The 18800-nt window shown below is 35.5% G+C and overlaps 1 protein-coding gene across 1 annotated transcript in view; it reads right to left on the reverse strand.

Annotated features, from left to right (window-relative positions):
• Positions 1–9066: 9066 nt before the first annotated feature.
• The window catches only part of LOC149534585 (vacuolar-sorting protein BRO1-like), a 69470-nt gene continuing 59736 nt past the window's right edge, over positions 9067–18800 (reverse strand). The window contains exons 7-8 of the mRNA XM_089803269.1: positions 13132–13235; positions 9067–10085 (exon numbers count right to left, since the gene is read on the reverse strand). Coding sequence (XP_089659395.1) covers positions 9543–10085; positions 13132–13235 — 647 coding nt within the window. The 3' untranslated portion in view covers positions 9067–9542. The remainder of the gene's footprint in view (positions 10086–13131; positions 13236–18800) is intronic.

Raw genomic sequence — 18800 nt, forward strand, 5'->3', positions numbered from 1 at the left:
TCTACAAGAGATATTGCATTGAGTTTCAGTGTTTATGTCTTACCTCTCAGCATTATAGGGGGGTTATGTTGGTTCTACTATTTTCTTAGTTCGATGGAGTGAGCTATGTATTCAGTATTTGATCATATGTACTAGGTGATTATAGTGGCTAGATACCTATGTATTTCAGTGAGATGGATCATTTATCATATAGACATTATTTCATTCCTTTTTTTGGAGTCCATGAAGATACCTTCCATCTTCTATTGATCAACTCTTCAGACCTAGTCTTCTCTACCTAGTCATGTTTTATATAGTGTAGGTTCTTCAAATCAGCAGTTCAATAGTGTTTGCAGCTTCATGCTTCAGTGGTGTTCTTCATGATCACCTTTTGTTCTTGCCTTCTGAGACATTACCTAGTTTGGAGACTTCTATAGTCCTTCACTAGTTTTTTAGCATTATTTTTGTCTCTTTTTGGAGTAGAGTTTTTCCCATGTAGTTTTCTCTATTTCTCCTCTTTTTAGAGATTTGGTTGTGCTTGGGTACCTCGTCAAGCCTTGTTGTTGGGACCCAAATTTACTTTCAGTAATAGTTTCTAGGTTTTTAGCTACTCCCTAAGTTTATCTTAAGGGGGGGTGTTAGATTAATAAAGTATTTGCTTATTAATTAAATCATATTAATTTAATTATTAAGTCACTTATTATCTCTATTTTACTTAAGCTAAACTTTAGACATATAATAATTAATTCTTTTATTAATTATTATTATGCAACCTAAGATATTCTCTTGTTAGGGTTTTGATCTCCTTTTATAAGGATTAATTGCTTTATAATTTATTCATTCAGTTTTGATAATAGAAATTTCACCTTTTTTCTCATCAAGAATGTCTCATCTATGGATTTGGCAATTCCACTCTCCATAGCTTTTTGCTTCTCTATTCTGTGAGAAGTGTTTGCATGCAGGTGATTCTTGGGAGTTGTAGGGTTGATCTTTCATCAACTTCAATAGACACATTAGAGCCAACACGTGTGCCTTAAGGGTTCTTAGGATCCCTCAAGGAACACTTGATTGTTCTAATGTGCCCCAAGGGGTCATATGGGGTCCTAAGGGTCTCAATGTCCCTCTCAACACACTAGGACCCTTATGACCCATTTAGACACAATTGAGAAATCAAGTGTGCCTGAAGGGATCTTAGGACCCCTTAGGGAACACTTGATGGTTATAATGTGCCCCAAGGGGTCATATGGGTTCCTAAGGGGTCAATACAAAATAAATAGCATGTACTTGCATGAGGTTGTAACTGACTGCAAGTGTGATCATAAAGATGCTTTAATAAACCAATATCTTATTTCCTCAAGGGACATCTAGTTCATGTGCTTGACTGGCATATTCAAGAACTGACAATCTCCATTTAAACTCAAGTCTTTGGAAGCACTTATATTTTGGAATGGAGAAGATACACCCATTGGGTTTGCAATAACTCTATATCTAGAGAGAGAGGAACGATAGGGGTAAGGAAGGAGAGAGAGAAAATTGGGGGTAGGGGTATAAGCAGAGGGAGAGAGGGAGGGAGAGGGGGTATACTTGCATCACATATAGCTCACATATAAGCAACAAGAACGTATGAATTTGTATACATGGACTTCAATCCATAGACTTGCACACATCCCTCTTGAAATGATAATTTATTTATATAGGATGCAAGCCACAAATATGTCAACTAAAATAGATTTGAGATAGGTCACCTCCTCAAGCAATATGATGATCATCAAGCACTTCAACATACCACAATGATCTCCAATGCCAATAATTATGATGAATACACTAGACAAGAGTTGTTGGAGCCAAAATATCAAACCTATGCATATCACAAAGGATCGACATAGAATATGATCCACCAAAATGATGTACACCACCCTTGAGGCACAAAATGGTAAAACAATCAATGATCGACCAATGGTAAAGCACAATATCATATATACAGGCTTCCAGTGAAATATAATCAATATGCAACCAACGAATACACCAAAGTTTTGGTACACAGCCACCAACACATCAAAGGTTGATAGAAAAATGTTGAAATCGAGATCACCCATCAATCTCACACTATTAGCCTAGAAAATAGAAAGATTGCTACTATGTTGATGAGAGTGTGACTAATCAAGAATATCTGAAGGATAGTAAGAGTAATGAAGAATTAGGATTCATTGTTATCAAGGTTCAAGAAGATCCTAACCCTACCATGAATGTTGGAAGCTATTTGATCACAAATGTGGAGGGAAAATGTGATTGGGTCATTGAGAGTGGACGCTCACATCGTATGAAAAATGAAAAAAAATAGATTTGTGAAATTAGAGATGTGTGATGGTGGTATTGTCAAGTTTGGTGATGACACTATCTGATTTGGAGCAGAGGATCCATTGCTCCAAATGGTAAGACTGACATTGATGATGTTTTATATGTTGAAGATTTCAAACATATTTTTTTCAGTGTTGCACAACTAGTTTGATAAGAGATATGACTAGCAACTCAAGGATGGCAAGTGCAGAATCTTGGGGAACTCAAGAAATGAACTTGCATCAAGTACAAAATCAAGAGGTAATATCTTTCACTTGACCAATATAGAGAAAAGATGTTTGATTGTTCAAATTGAAGATAGATGGCACAAAAGAATGTGTCATATAAACTTTGAGAACATTATGAAGATAAGTACTACTCATGCAATAATATACTACTTAGACTGATGAAATTGCTAATGCTACATGTAAGGGATGTTTGATGGATAAACAAAATAGAGTTATTTTCAAAGTTAAATTTGATTCATCAAAGAAAGTTCCAGATCTTGTCCATATTGATTAGTTTGGTCCATCTAAGATTAGTAGTTATCATGGAGATAGATATTTTTAATTGTTTGTGGATGATTACTCAAGAATAATGTGGGTAACTTTATTGAAAGAAAAGTTAGATACCTTCAAAAAATACATCTGCAAAGCAATGATTGAGACGGAGACATGTTTGAAGCAAAAATGTTTAAGATCATATACAAGTGGTGAATTCACATCGGGTGATTCTATGTATTTTGTGAAGAACATAGGATAGAAAGGTGGACTTCTATTCCAATGAGTCCTATGTAGAATGATATAGAAGAAAGGAGGAACAATTAATCTTAGACACGGCTAGGACAATGATGATTGAAGGAAATATTGTATAGATATATTGGAGAAATACATAGTCGATATTAGTGTAGAAAATGAATTGGTTGCATATAAAAGGTGGAATTGGTAAGACGCCTTGTGAGCTTTGGTGTGGCAATAAATATATTGTGAAATATTTCAAAGCTTTTGGAAGTAAGTGTTATTTCATATGAGATAAGGATTTAGGAAATTTTGATCCTAGAAGTGATGAAGAAATCTTTCTTGGTCACTCTCCCAAGAGAACCTCAAAACATTAAGGGAGATAGTAGAGAATGCAAATGTTAAAGTTGTTGAGGACATTCAAATGCAACCTAGAGCTTGTGCTTATTATTTAGATTATAAGGACACCAATACAAAACAGGGAACACAAATTCAGCCATGAACACATTCTTAGATTATTCCTATAGTTCATAATGATCAAGATGAATGAAGACATGTTTAAGAAGACACTCAAGAATCAAGTGTTTTTGAAAATCTGAAGACTCCATGTTATGTAAAGTTGAGTCATTCTATAAAGGAAAATATAGATAATAAGAATCAAGATGTGTAGACTAGGAAAAGGTTAGCAAGAAATAGAGAACATTGTTTGATTTCACAAGTCGAACTTGAAAATGTTTACAAGGCATGTAAAGATGTAAATTAGATAAAAGTTATGAAAGAGGAATCCGAAAAGATTCACAAGAACGATACTTGGATCTTATTCCACATACCTAAAGATAACAATGTGTTTGGTACTAAATGGATGTTCATAAATAAATTAAAAGAAGATGAAGAAGTTATTAGAAACTAAGATAGACTTGTTTGCAAGGACTATTGACAATTGGAATGTATTAATTTTGAAGAAATGTTTTCTCTTGCTACTAGAATTGAAGCAATTAGGTTATTTCTTGTTATGCTACTTTTAAGAATTTGAAGGTTTATCATATGGATGTTAATCAGCATTCTTGAATGGTGAGTTGGAAGGGAGAGTATATGTGAGACAACTTAATGTTTTCACTTTAACAGATAATGACATAGTTTGCAAGTTGAAGAAAGCTTTGTATAGATTAAAATAGGCCCCTAGAGCATGGCAAGCAAGATTAGATAAGTATCATTTGAAGCTTGATTTTTGCAAAGGTACTCTTGATAAATGAAATGCAAAGTGAATTTGAAATTTTTATAATTAAAGAGATAAAATCTTTCTTGGTGTACAAATTGTACAATCAAAGAAAGAAATTTTTATCTTGGTCCATGTATGTGAGAGGATTGTTGAAGAAATTTGGCAATGGAAGCTCCTATAGTGACTAGTTGTAAATTTACCAAAAAAGATGACACATCAAAGGTAAATCAAACAAGGTACATATCTATGATCAATGGCTTATTGTATTTAACTCAAACAATGCCCAACATCATGAGTGTTGTAAGTATGATAACAAGATTTCAAGCATAACCGAAGGAGTCTCATGAAGTGGTTATGAAAAGAATATTCAAATATTTGAAAGGGGAAAATGACTTCCATTTGTGGTATGACCAGGATGATGATTTCACTTTGTGTCTATACTAATGTTGATTGGGCAAGTAATGTGGATGATCAAAAGACTACTATAGGAGGTGCATTCTATTTGGGGCAAAATTTGGTTAGATGAACTACTTAGAAGCATAATTGTGTATCTCAATCCATTGTCGAAGCTAAATATCTTGTTGATTGTTCTCAAATAGTGTGTTTGAAGTAGATATTGACTAATATTAGAAAGAGTATTGATGAACCTATTGTTATGTATTATTATAAATCAAGTTATCAATATTTTAAAGAGTCATGTGCTACAATCAAAAGAAGTGTATATTTCTATCAAATATCTTTTCTTGAAGGATAAAGTAGTTGAGAAAGAGGTTAAGTTGGAGTACATGTCTACTAAGGATAAAATTGCAGATATTTTCACTAAGCCTTTCCCTAGTGATATTTTGTGTATTTGAGGGAAAAAGTAGGGGTTATTACCCCTCCTGATCAGATCTAAGATGCATTGGTTCGCATCAATCCAAGGTACCTTATATGGATATATTTTCTTCTTGGATTGATGTGATGAAGCCACTCCTTAGAGAGAGTAGTGAGTATGGAGTTTTTATGGATCAAAGCATCTTATTGAGATATGTGGTCATTTTATGATGCATTGTTGGAGTGAGTGCAAGTATTTGCCCTTTGTCATTGATCTTAAAGGGAGAGAGAAGTCATGAAAAATAGTAATTGAAATGAATATACATCTTACAAGGGTCAAAGTTGTAGATAGCCTCTGAAAGATAATATCTTACTAATTTGATTTGACCTTTGACATTGATATGTTTTTTCACATCCATATGTTGTCATCATACCAGAGGGGGAGATTGTTGGGCAAATATATGTCTTCAAATATTTGAGAAATGTGTTCTCATTGATGTCAACATATTTCTTTATTCAGACAGTGATGCAAAAATAAGTTACAAGAATATATACTACAAAGATAAGATTGGTATGACTATTGTTTGGAAGATCATATGTTTTGCAAGTACAAATGTGTCGTACAGTGTTTATCGATGACATATGTGATGTTGCTATCAAAGTGAGATTTGAGAGAGTTGTAGATGATTTACTAGAGATTGGTATTTTGATGTTTAGACAATGTTCAAGATGCATTTGGATCAATGAGGATCGATATGAACAAGTTAGCAAATGTTAAGGTTGTGGCATGTTAAGGACTTCATATTACCTCGTTGTCAAGATTGGTTCGTGGAAATGAGCAAAGATGGTAGGGTTTCTAAGGTGACAAAGTAGATACTTTCTAAAAGGATAGTTTTAATGGTCGACCTAAGATGTAGGGTGTTGTGATGGATCATTTTGTGCTCTTAACTTATTTGGTGTCTTCAAGGATGTTATTGTGTATCATTGATATGTAGCAGTTGGCATACAATGGATCGATTTGAAATATGAGTTTATAATTAATAAGTAGTTTGTAAATAGATGTTTGTTAAGACCAACCTTGTTTGTTTCTACAAGGTTGATGAAGTGTATCAAAGAATATGATCTTATGTAAATGTGAAGTTAGTGAGGTGTGGATGTGGATATGAGACATGCATCGATGACCTTGAAAAGAGGTACAAGTAGAATCTAACAAGCTTTAACAAAATTGAACAGATGTGAGGTCGATGCCACCAGGTATTTCATGAACTATAGATTGTTGTCCATTTATTTAAGGCAATGAGCCTTTGTTTGTAATTAAGTAGTGACCTCTAGGAAGTGTGCTTGAATGCAAGAACATTCTCATTTGTAATAAGTTATATTTTTAATAGAATATAATTTATTGTGGGTTGGAACCCCACCGTGATTTTTCCCCTCACAAGGTTTCCATGCAAAAATATTGGTGTTATGTATTCATGTGATGTTGTCAATTTGTGGTATCATGTTTAACATTAGATCTAAGGTTTAACGGGTCAAATCTAATAGTCAACTTAAGGTTATAAGCTTAAGACACAATTGATTCACCCCTATGTTGTTATTCTAACACCCCCGTGAATAGGTTGTAGTTTTGGCAACTAGAAACACCTTTCCTTTCCCTTCTCGACTTCACTTGTGACATTCATGCTAAATTCATCAAATACATTCACTATAAAAATAATCAAAGCATATTATCTTGGCATTCCATTCAATCTTGTATTTTGGACACACAATAGGCAAGCTTAGAATTTAGCAAATAGCATATTACTCCGCCAAAATACATTTTAGCTATCTAATCAAGTATAATGCTAATTCATAACCTTTACAAATTACATCAACCACAATGATAGAATGATATAAAGATGAAGATTTTCTTCAAGTATAAAAATGGCCACAAATTGTCTCAAGAGTTTGGGCATCAGCTATCCCTTATGAAAATGCTAAAGGAGAATGTGATTTAACTACTCAAAAAATATTATATTGTCTTATGTTGTCCTACACAAGTCCATTTCAGAGTACAATTTAAGGCAAGGGTCTCAAAAGAGAGGCTTAAGCTCTACTTTCAGGAAGCGGGTAGTTTCATTAATAAACATTTATTTTACTACAGGATTATTTAGAACCTTCTCCTCAAAAATAGGAGCTCCTAATTTTTAGCCAGTGGGTGAAAACATGGTAGGGCTAGAAATCGGTCCACCAGCTTAGGAATGGTTTTTTGCTACTTGTCAAAAAATTGATTTCAGATTTTTTGTTAAAAAGTAATTTTGGAGGGAAATTTTTTTTTAACTTATTTTTCATGCATTGTGTAAAGACAAATCTATTGTTTTCAGATGATCAATTTCAGAGCTTAGACCAATTTCAGAGCTTAAACTTTTGGGCTGAATTGAGCTGCATAAATCATAGGACCTAGCTTTAAAATATTTCCAAAAAATAGCAAACAGTATTTTATAAGGAATCCCCCTTCCATAGGACCCCACGGAAGATTATAGTTAAACATAACATAAACTGTGTGACTTGCACCCATTTTCCCTCTATTTTGGATCTCACTTTTAAAAACCCAACAAGCTGATGGCAGATTCCCTGTAACAAACCAAAACAAATATATTTCGAGTCAATTTAAGGTCGTTTTATTACATCTCTACACCCTATGCATTGATCTCCCCAAGTTCCCATAACAAGGAAAAATACAGATATTAAAAGGATATTCAAGATATCTCTAACAATTCGAAAAAAACAAAAAATCATGCCACTCGAGAAATAACAACTTGTTCTCGAACTTTTGGTTTGTACAGATAGCCTCCCGTGGATAGAAGGTATATAAAAAAAGAAAAGGAAAGGAAAGGTGGTTTTATAGTCCACGACACTATGTCATAGTTTTTGGATTTACATATGGTGACAGTGATATGGGACTACCTCATACTCTTTTTCGAGAGGCGCTTGGCGCTACAAACGAGGCGTACATACCCTACCCCCCAGTGGGATTTGAACTTGTGACCTCTCTTTCAAGAGTACAAGTTCTCCACCACTAGGCCAACTCAGGCTGTACATGACCATTAAGTCTACTAATTTAATGTTGTTAGTAATTAGTTGGAAAGATCGTTATATCAAATATAAAAACTAAAGATAAATGTCAACGATCCCTCTTATGGTTTGAAGAAAACTCTCCTTGCAACACCTTTCAGTGATAATCCCCAACCTGTAGTAATAAGCTAAGATGATGAAAAAAATTATCATCTGATAAACTGGTCCGAGACAATTTACTAAATTGGCCACCCTGAGACATCACAAAACATTTCTTCAGCCAAAAAGAAAAGAATTAATCTATTCGGACCTATTGGATTTAATTTATTGGTATTAAGATCGATAATGATTAAATCATCTAGCATTTTGGCCCTAACCACAAGAGGTCTCTATTATGCAGGAAATAAAGTACAGCAGCAGAAAGTTCCAGACAAACAAGATTTTCTATTAAATGTCTGTAGCTATGATATCTGCCAGAAGAGAATAAATTTGATCCGCCTCCTACGAGATCTAGCAAGGATGGTGCTGGTTGGGTTCCAAGAAATGAATATGGTTCCGTGAAGATTAAAATCTTTCAACACTACCAATGATTTACCATAATCTTACTTTACGTTGGGATCCCTATCCATAATCTGATTTCTTGCCAAATGTTGACCAGTTAGCTTTTGAACAGTTCTTAAGAGCTTATACCACTAGTTTCCGAAGGCCGTTATTATATGCTTTTTCATTGCAATTTTTATCTGTAGACGTTATGACTTCTCTGAACAGGATTCTTCAAGCGGAATTCTTTATTAATAAAGGATATGTTCCATAGTAAAACATTTGAGAGTGCATTTTCAAAAATCCAAATTGCACTCATTGATTGGAATCTGATCGTAGCATAAATCTATCTTTTGGTTGTGTCCATAAACATGTCTATAATCCTCGAGATTGTTTGCACCTTAATAACAGATTTTATTCATAGTAAAATCAGAGAATATATGGTGACCTCTGCCGAGTTCACGGGAGCGTGAATAATATAAGAATGTCCATGATTACATGTTTGAAAAAATAAGGAGAATTGCACTTGCTCCAAATCATATTCTGGAATTGCCATTCTCTTGTTAAAAAGGCACCCACAAATTAGAGGTTCATCCCATATTAGAATATATGTTCAGTTTGGCAAGTTGACTCGTATAAAAAAAGATGGCAATCATTTGTCCCATTTTACTTCTACAAAGTATCAAAACCTATTGGAAACAATAAGTAATGAACACAAACAGGAATGTTAATAAACTCTCCAAAAGCCAATTAATGCCTATACACACAAATATGAAACGGAAATACATAAAATACAGATGGGCTCGAAAAGTGTTCCGTTCCTTATCCACCATTAGTCATATGTGAATCCCTTTCAAGTACTCTGCTCAACGTTTGTAGTAGCCACTTTGCTGTGGAGGATAGTACTCACTGGAGGGTGGTATATGATAAGGAGGTTGAGGTGCCGCTGGTGGTTGATGTGACCCTGGCATAGCATTGTAGTATGGACCACGCCAACCTGGATATGCTGGCTGGCTGTAGTCATGTGGTACCGATGGTTGAGCTGTTCCAGGTGAGGAATGGTATGGACTAGGAGCCTGTGAATAGTATGGAGGTTGACCGGGGTAGGGATTTTGAGGCTGACCGGGAGCTGGTGTTGTAGGATACGGTGGCAATGATTGTTCCGCTGTGCGATAATAAGGTGGTCGTGGACCTCCTGGCTGATGTGCATTCTGTGGATCTGGAAGTGAGGAAACACCAGCAGATCTTTGGGCTGTTGAACTAGCAGATGGGTATTTGTAAGAAGATTTACCATCATTGAAATTAAGGCCAGCTAACTGTCGTTGAAGATCTTCCATCATCTCACGGCACTGAATGTTACGAGTCATGGCAAAATCACTACACTGTTGCTTTAAATTGTTGATTGCATCCTGATGTTGCCCACAAAAGTCGGAAAAAGAGAAAAATCAGTGAGATGAAATAATGCTAAAACATTCAAAATTTTATGATATCGTACAGCAATATTGACGCAAGTAAATTTTGAAGGGAAGCTAGTAACAGATGTAAAGAAATGCATTTTAACAGTAATTCTGCTCGTCTCCTTAGCCAGAAACACATATAGCAGCACTTTGAACTTTAAAACATAATGGCAAATATCATTGTCAGGGATATCGTAGCAAAACCAAGAGATGGAGATATTTTAATTTTCCCAGAATATTATTAAGATAATATCAAAAAGCCCAAAAAAGCAGAAAACATCAAAAAGAAAAACGAAGAGAATAACTGATTATTTTTGTAAGTCAATTCCTTGAACTCTATACATCATCAGTATTCTTCTAGAGTTCTACTTTTTCTAAGTTGAGAAAATAGTTGCAATGAGACTAGAGGTCAGCAATAATTTTACCTGAGACGTAGACGAGGGAATGGTGCCTGTAAAATTTCCAATTGCCTACTTTACCATCAATGGTGGTACTATTGAACAAAGTGATATTATAAATAATACACTCGTGCAAAATACAACAGCATGGCAGAAAAGGATGTGAAGAAATGGGATGCAGGTTTTGCTCAAAATGCTCTTATTGATAAAAATCAAGCAATTGTCTGTCATATTCTTGTAGCTGGGACTTTTCTTGAAATCAGCTATCTATTTGTTTTGTTATGTAAAAAAATTGCAGGTTTTCTTTAAGACAGACATATAGAAGAAATGTGATGGATTTTCAGGATAAAGAATAATTTCAGTGAGGAAGAGGAGGCATTATGTAAAGAAAAATGTGCCAAAATGTGCTCAGGAATCCAAAAATAATCCAAACCATTTCTGCAGAATAAACAAGAGCAAATAAAATTCAGATAACCCTTACAGCAGAGAATTTTGATAAAATCATGGTCAAATATTAAAATAGCTGTCAAACAATCTCTGAAAAAATCATCATTTTTCCATGCTTGGAGACTCCTAGTCAGTTTTAAGAGTTCCTATTTTGAGAATTCCTCCCTCCTGCATTCTATTGGATTTGGAGTGGCTTCCTCATCACTTGGTGGATTTGTTTCTTCCTAGGGAGAGCTATGTTGCTTGTAAATATTGGATCATCTTTAGTTTGCAGGCATTCCTCGTTGACATTGGAGCTTCTTCATTACAGAAGGAGATCTTATCTCTCTTTTTCCCTCCTATGGGGGGATTATTTGATTGTATTTGCCTGATGTATGTTGTCCTTGGGAGGGTAACTCAATTCTCCATCCATGCATCTTATTAATTTCTCTCTTTTGGAATGGAGTTATTTCCCATGTAGTTTACTCCTTTTCTCCATTGTGAGAGATTTCTAATTGCATGTACGTGGGTACCTAAAATGGTTTTGTAGCTAGGTGTCATACTGCATCTTGCTCATTTTGCAGGGGGTGTTGGAGTAAATTATTAATTACTCTCATGCTTGACTTTGCTTATGCAGTTTATTAGCTTTTAATTAAATAGGTGCATAATGGTAGCTTTATTGCAGGTTATTCATCAGCTCTGCCTCCTTGTCTTTATAAGCAAGGTTCTATACATTACTTCATGCATCTCAATACTATTCATTCCAGGTAATTATTTGTCACTTCATGACGGTTTATATCTGTGTGTTCTCTTGGGAGGTTGATCACTCCAACAATTTGCAGTCCAAGATCCAATTTATCACTCTAACAGGCTCTCTATGGCTGACTCACTATAAATAAGCATAAAGATATAAGCACAGCCTTGATATGTGAAAAAATCAACAAAATAGACCCTGCTAAGAAAATTATAATATAATCCAATGAATCTGTTCATTTGATTCAAAGAAGCTTTCTCCCTCATATACATGCACTCTGAAAACCTATCAGTTTCTTTCAGCCATTAGGAAGCATCTTTGCATTTTGCAAAACCCATTATGTGCCAAATTAAAATATGCCCACATAACAAAGTGTCCAGCGCATATGATGCATTTATGTTCTAGTATAATTTTAGCTCCAGAAAAAAGGAATTGCGTATAAGTAACTTCAAAAGCATTACCGTCTTTTAACGTCAAACTCATTTTTGGGCATTTGTTTGATCATTTTGTGTGGCAACTCCCAATCAGAAAGCATTATAATATCCATTTGCACAGAACTTCTAGGCTTTATTGTGGGGAGTCGGGACCATGAATTTGCTGCTCTTGTTAAGCCAATTCCCCGATCACATATTTAGTGTCTTCCTAGAAAAGGCCTCATTATGTTGATAAAAGCTCACAAACTGTCAACTTAAGCTGTTCTGATACCAAATCGGCTACCACTAGAAAAGCCAGACTCATCATGCACCTATGGTCTATAAACAAAATAGATCCTTTAATTACATGCATGAAGTCACACAATAAAGTTGGGATAGCATGTACATTGAATGAAACCACTTACTTCTGCAAGCCAGTGTGAGTTGAAAGAAATCCAAGAAAACAAGTTCTTGATTAAACATGAAACAGACGTGCGATCCATGCAACTAATTAATTCTCAATCATCTGATTCTGCATTATTCACTAACCACAACTTGAACCTATAAAAAGTGCTCAATATGAAAGTACATGAATGCATCTCACTTCATTGTGACTTGACCCTGCTTGAGTTATTGTTCTTGCGATGTTACACAAGAGGTCATGTGTCTTATGAAATAAAACAAATATGTAAAAAGAACCACAGAAATGGCATGGAAAAATATCAAATGATACAACAAGAGTGATTGTGTTGTTAAATCTTTGAAGTAGAAGTAGAAACCAGCTGCATCAACAATGTCATTGCTTATGAAAGTCACTGAGAAAGGCAATTAAAATTATTGCATATAAAAACTTCAAATGCCACCTGATAGCATAGTGAATATTAAAAAAACTGACAATTCAACAGAGGCTGTGGACGAAATTGAATTCATGTTCCTCTTGATTTCAGAGCAATCAAATTTCATATTTGTCTTAAAAGTTTAGATCCAAGATGGCAGAAAATACATACCTGAAGAGTAACATAAAACTTAAGACCTTCATTGATATTGTCCCTGATTTCCCTATACTTTGCAACAGCAGCGCTTATTTGTTTATAGCCCTTTTCCCGAGCAGCTGAAAAAATAATTAATAATCATACAAGAATATAATTAAAACACTAACCAGAGTAAAAAAAATCAAGCAGATGAAAGACTGCAATTTTAATCAGATCAATTCAACTTGAAAAAACCGATTTTATTTTCATTTATAACAGTGGAGTCTTATTGATTTGTACATGACATAAATTTTAATTAACTAAGAAAAAACTACTTATAAAGGATTTCTATTTTCTACAATTTAGACATGCATTTTGAAGTTATTTGAGATGAGGGTAACTTCAGAATTAAGTGTTTATATTTAAAACACATAAGAAACATAAGAGACTTAATCTTTGTGCAAATTCAATAAGGATGATATCAAATAAATCCTTAAATTAAGATGTGTTTAAGTTTTATGTTTCAACAATCTTCAAGTACTGGAAGGAGTTTGGCTCAAAAACTCCAACTAGAATTTCTATTGGCAAGGGATGCTTTCTGTCCAAGGGTTTGTGATAAAATGGTAGTGAGGCACCAACCATATCTGAGTGACCGAAGTTCAACTCCACGAAATAAGCCAACACACAATTCTAGAAGATAGGTGGTGAGGTTATGGTGTCACAATTATGGGGCACATTGGAACATGATGCATGATTAATCTTACGAATACAGTCCAAGCTTAGAAGTCGATCCAGAATCTCTAAGCAGTAAACATAATGAATGAGTGAAGGAAATAACAGTGAGATAAGCATTCTTATGTAAACCACATGTAGTAATCTATAACGAAAGCTTGTATCATATTTAGTAGAATCTTTAAAAAAGCTAGTTTTATATCAGCTATCATGGTTGAAACTGAAAGTGCTTGTAAAGTAAATATACATTAAAGAAGTGAATGCATCTTAAAATAGAAATTCACTGCACATGCTAATGGCTCCTGTCAAGCATGCAACACACAATCTCCTCCTTGCAAGGGTAGAAGATATGTACCTGCCTACAGACACAAGTTTTACTTGTCTGAACTACTCATATAAAAGCTTCTACTTCTCAATCAGTTTTATATTATGCTGACATCTTCCTAACACAATGACACTGTTCCTCTGCTAAAAAATCAAATATGCTAACTCATACTGCCACAGAAAGCATGCCACTAAAACATGCATATATATCACCATTACTTTCTACTAGAAGCTGTTCACTGACAACCCTCCCTAGGGATAGACATGTGGTTTAGTGATGCTCCCCTTTAAGTGTACATTTTAGGGACAGCCTCCCATCTCCCACATCACTCTGTTGTTAAATTCTTCTGAACACAAAAAGAAAGAGGCCCAAATCAAAAAGGTCCACAATATGCAGTAATGCTAACTGCCATTAATTTCAAGTCTACAGTAGCTTGACAATTTCAGTCCCAGTTAATCACAGAAACAACTGACTTTATCGTACAACTACTTATACACTTGACATCATAAATCTTTACTTCTTATGGACAGTGGAAATTGCAAGAAAGTCATATATTATCTGTCGGAACTCACTGCCTACAAGTTGGCGATTCTCAAATTAACTTTTAAATTATAATATCTTTGCTGATTTTCACATTCATGTTGCTATCTCTTTTACTTCATGGGCATCTTAAAAAAGTTCTGATTAAAATTAAAATGTGCAGCATATGACCATGCCTTGATGGATATTTGATTAGTGGATTGATGTGATGTCATTACAAATTCAGCACACTGTGTGCGCTTCAATTTCTAGATGCTTTTAACTTGCTTTTAGCCATTATTATTTTTATTTATCCATTTACTTCCAATTTAAAATATTGATTTAATAGCCATATCCCTGCTATCCCCAATATCAGGAAACATTTTTTCCCATCCCCAAAGCCCTATTCCCCCATACTCACAAGTCAGACAAGCACTGTATAAATTATACTTATTTTGACAAGGGATAACAAAAGAGTTGGTAACCAAATGTATGTTTCATCTGATTTATGAATTAAAAAAGCGAAACAAAACTAAATTCAGTGAATGATCAAAATTTCTAGGACATTTAACTGCATATCTAATACAGCAACAGGGAATGAACAACGTGTGCTGCACAAAACCATTTTCTATCCCTTAATACTTTTCATTTTTGCGAAGTTACCGGTTTGAGTTTGGGAATGGGTGCAGGTAAGAGAAACTGGTATGTGGGCATGAGAAAACAAAATTCAGGCACTTGGGTACATGTGTGTGTGCATGCATGTGCATGTGTTGGGTGCAGGTATGGGAAGAAAAAAACCAGGGGTTTGGGTGTATGTGTGTGCGCGTCGACATGCTTACACATCTGTGCAGGCAGTGGGTGCGTGGGTGTGTGTAGTTACATTATATATACAAAAAATAAATAAGAGAAATATAGAAAATTCTAAAACTAAATCATTTCATAGGTGTGTACGGGTGAGTGGGTGTGTGTGCACACACATTATATATACAAAAAAAAAGGAGATATATACAGAATTCTAAAACTAGATCATTTCATAGTATGATGCTTGATCATTGATTAATGTCAAATGCCAAAGATAAATATTAAATGTTAAATGATAGTGAAAAAAATTGAATAAGCATATACATACCCAGCAGGTACCCACAGACATACCCATACCAAATACGTACTCAAACCCGGTATGGAGCTGTTGTGAGGTTTTCACACATCGCCCCAAATTCTTGGGGACCCCCTTTTTAATCGCCTTTAGGGCCAGTGGAGAAGGTTAGATGTATTTTTCACCCGGTTTCAACTTGATTTTCCAGAGCTATCAGTTCTATCCTTAGGCCGAATAAGTTCAAAATTGATTTCAACTTGGCAGGATAAGATTGTGAATTTTGTACTTAGACGATTTCTTTTGAAAATTTGGATTTAATTGTAAATTTGAATGATTTTCAAATAAGGAAATTTTTCGTTAGACTTAGGTTCTTGGAAAATCTTTTTTTTTTTGGTGAAATAGAATTTAATTTTGTAAGATGAAGTTAAATTGCAAAATCGATTTTTACTCTAGAGGCAATTTTATTTTTTGTCATAAAATTTTAATTATTTAGCAAAATCGATTTAGAGGAAAATTGCAAAAATTGGCTTTAATAGATTAAATTTGCCTTGAAAGCTTTTGGTATTTAATGAAATTGGTAAATTGATATTAAGAAATGGCTTTTGGTTAGCCAAAATTCAACTTCAAGGATGTATTAATTAGCAAACCCTCATTAAATAGAAATTTTTAGCATCCCCAAGGCACCATTCAATTTCGTTTTGCAATTTGTGGTTAATTAGTAAATTATAAGTGCAGTTTTCATTTTAGAAAATTAAAATTTTGGCAAAGTATTTAAAGTGGGCCACTAACTTAGCTTTAATTTTGGTTTTTTTTCCTCTATAGGACCAAGTCGGCCAGCCTAGGAGGAAGGTGAAAGCTGCTATAAAGGGAGTCCCCTCCCATTTCATTTTCATCAATTCATTTGCTCCTCATGCTTGGGCGAATTTGAAGCAAGGGCAGATTTCCAGACTTGGGCGAAATTGGTGGAAGGCAGTTTTTTGGCGATTTTTGGGCAATTTCTCCATTGCCATTGTTGGGCGATTTGTCTAAGGGCCAGATTTTTTGCGTTTTTGGGGATTTTTGCTTCACTTTGTGGGCTGCGATTTGTGCCCTAGGTGGCAGATTTTACAGATTTTGCTCCTTCTTTGCTTGGGCGAATTTTGTGGAAGGGCAGATTTTTTTTCATGCTTAGCCGAATTTTGTGGGAGCCGAATTTTGTGGGGGCCGAAATTTGTGGAAGACAAAATTCTGATTTTCTAGAGGGGCTGCAATTTTTTATATCAGATTTGGGCAATTCTGTTGGGAGAAGAGATACATATGAAAGTTTGATTTTTGCATAGAAGGCAAGTGTTGGATAAGCTTAGAGGCTTTGTTTTCTAATTTGCTAAGAGATTTGTAATTCTTTGATGTCATATCCCGGGTTCCGAAAAGTTGCTGTAAGATTATTAGTTAAGGTGAAAGTCATCATCTAGAGTTGCAAGGAGTGCTTAAGCTGACATCCATTCTTTCGCTCTTTTCTAAGAATTGCACTACTTGGTTCTTCTTGCCTTTTGGTCCACCACTCTACCATCCCGTAATAGGGTGACGAGCATGGAGGATGATAGTGCAAGTAAGAATCCCAAGCGGGCAAACGCTAAGAAAGACAAAGAGGATATGACGCCCAAAACTTCCTTCTTCTTGAAAATGAAGAAAATAACCGATACTAATATCGCTACAGTGGACATGATACGGATGAGGGACAGACTAAAGGAAGGACAATCCCCCTTGGCAAAGAGGATATACAAGAGCGGAATTGTACATGCAGCAGCTTTTCCTCCTACTTTGCCTTGTCCGGAATTGATTATGGAGTGTGCATCCAGATTTGATCTAGACAGTAAATCCATCATTTTTGGCGAAGGGAAGAGAGTGTTGGCCAACATTGGCGAACAAGCAATTGAAGAGACATTTAATATTCCCCAGAGCAAGGGCATGACAGTTGTAATGGTGGATCAGGCGGCCAAATCATTTCAAGGTAACCAAGAGGCCTACTTCTCACATCTAAAGCGGAATTGGATACACGAAGGAAGGAAAGGAGTTAACAAATCAACCAGGCTTACAGTGGCAGATTTCAAGCCGGAATATGGCGATCTCATTGTTCTTCTCAGCCGGATCATGGGCCTAGCTCAAGCTATGCAATTCGAAAACTGGATGTACTTCTTCATTGATGAAATTGAAAAGGGAAAAGGAAAATTTGATTGGGCTAGGATCATAAGTGAAAATTTAGAGTTGCAACTTAGAACAGTTCAAAACCAAAGGCAATTCTACATGGGATCCTATCTGTTTTACTTAATTGCTAGATTGTATGAGAGTCCGGGACTTAGGGCCTTAGGAGAGATTGGTAATGGGCCGGGGCAATATTTGGTGCATGAATGCTATCCGCAGCTTCATTTGCACAATAACAAGGATTACAAGATGTTTTGCGATGCATTTGCCATGAAGACAGTAAGGGTATTACAAGGGGCGCCTGCTAAGAGACTTTCATCGGAAGCAGAAGCAAGGATTAAGAAGTTTGGGAGTTGGTTCATCCAATTCCCGCAATTCACATACATTAGAGTGGCAGGAAGTACAGTTTGTCCCAAGAGGCTTCCAAGATACCCGCCCGACAAGGTAGTTTTGATGGAATTGGCTAGGCAGCTTGAGCACTATGATAGAGTAATGAGGAATGAGGGGAAAACAGGCGTTTCCTTCTCAATTATAATTGGCAATGATAGTTGCCCAAATCGGGCCACCTTTGAGGCTGCGGAAAAGGAATTGGAGTGGTATCATCTAGGATGGTACAGAGCAAGGCAAGGATTCGACCCTGTTGGTCTTATCAAGGCATCTCATGGAAGCGAATTTAAGCATGTTCCCACTATAGAGGACTTTTGGGCCAATGCAAAGGATGATTTTCACGTGAGAAAGCTAGCTTTCTCGAGATTGTCGGTGAACATGATGAGAGATATCAGATGGAGAGGCCTTGATATTCCCGATCAATTGGAGGATGATCGTAGTGTGTTGAGAGAAGACTATGAGACA

Source organism: Cupressus sempervirens, chromosome 10 (genome assembly GCF_028749045.1).
Source record: "Cupressus sempervirens isolate cs-2001-9-10 chromosome 10, ASM2874904v1, whole genome shotgun sequence".
In the NCBI taxonomy this organism is placed as follows: domain Eukaryota; kingdom Viridiplantae; phylum Streptophyta; class Pinopsida; order Cupressales; family Cupressaceae; genus Cupressus; species Cupressus sempervirens.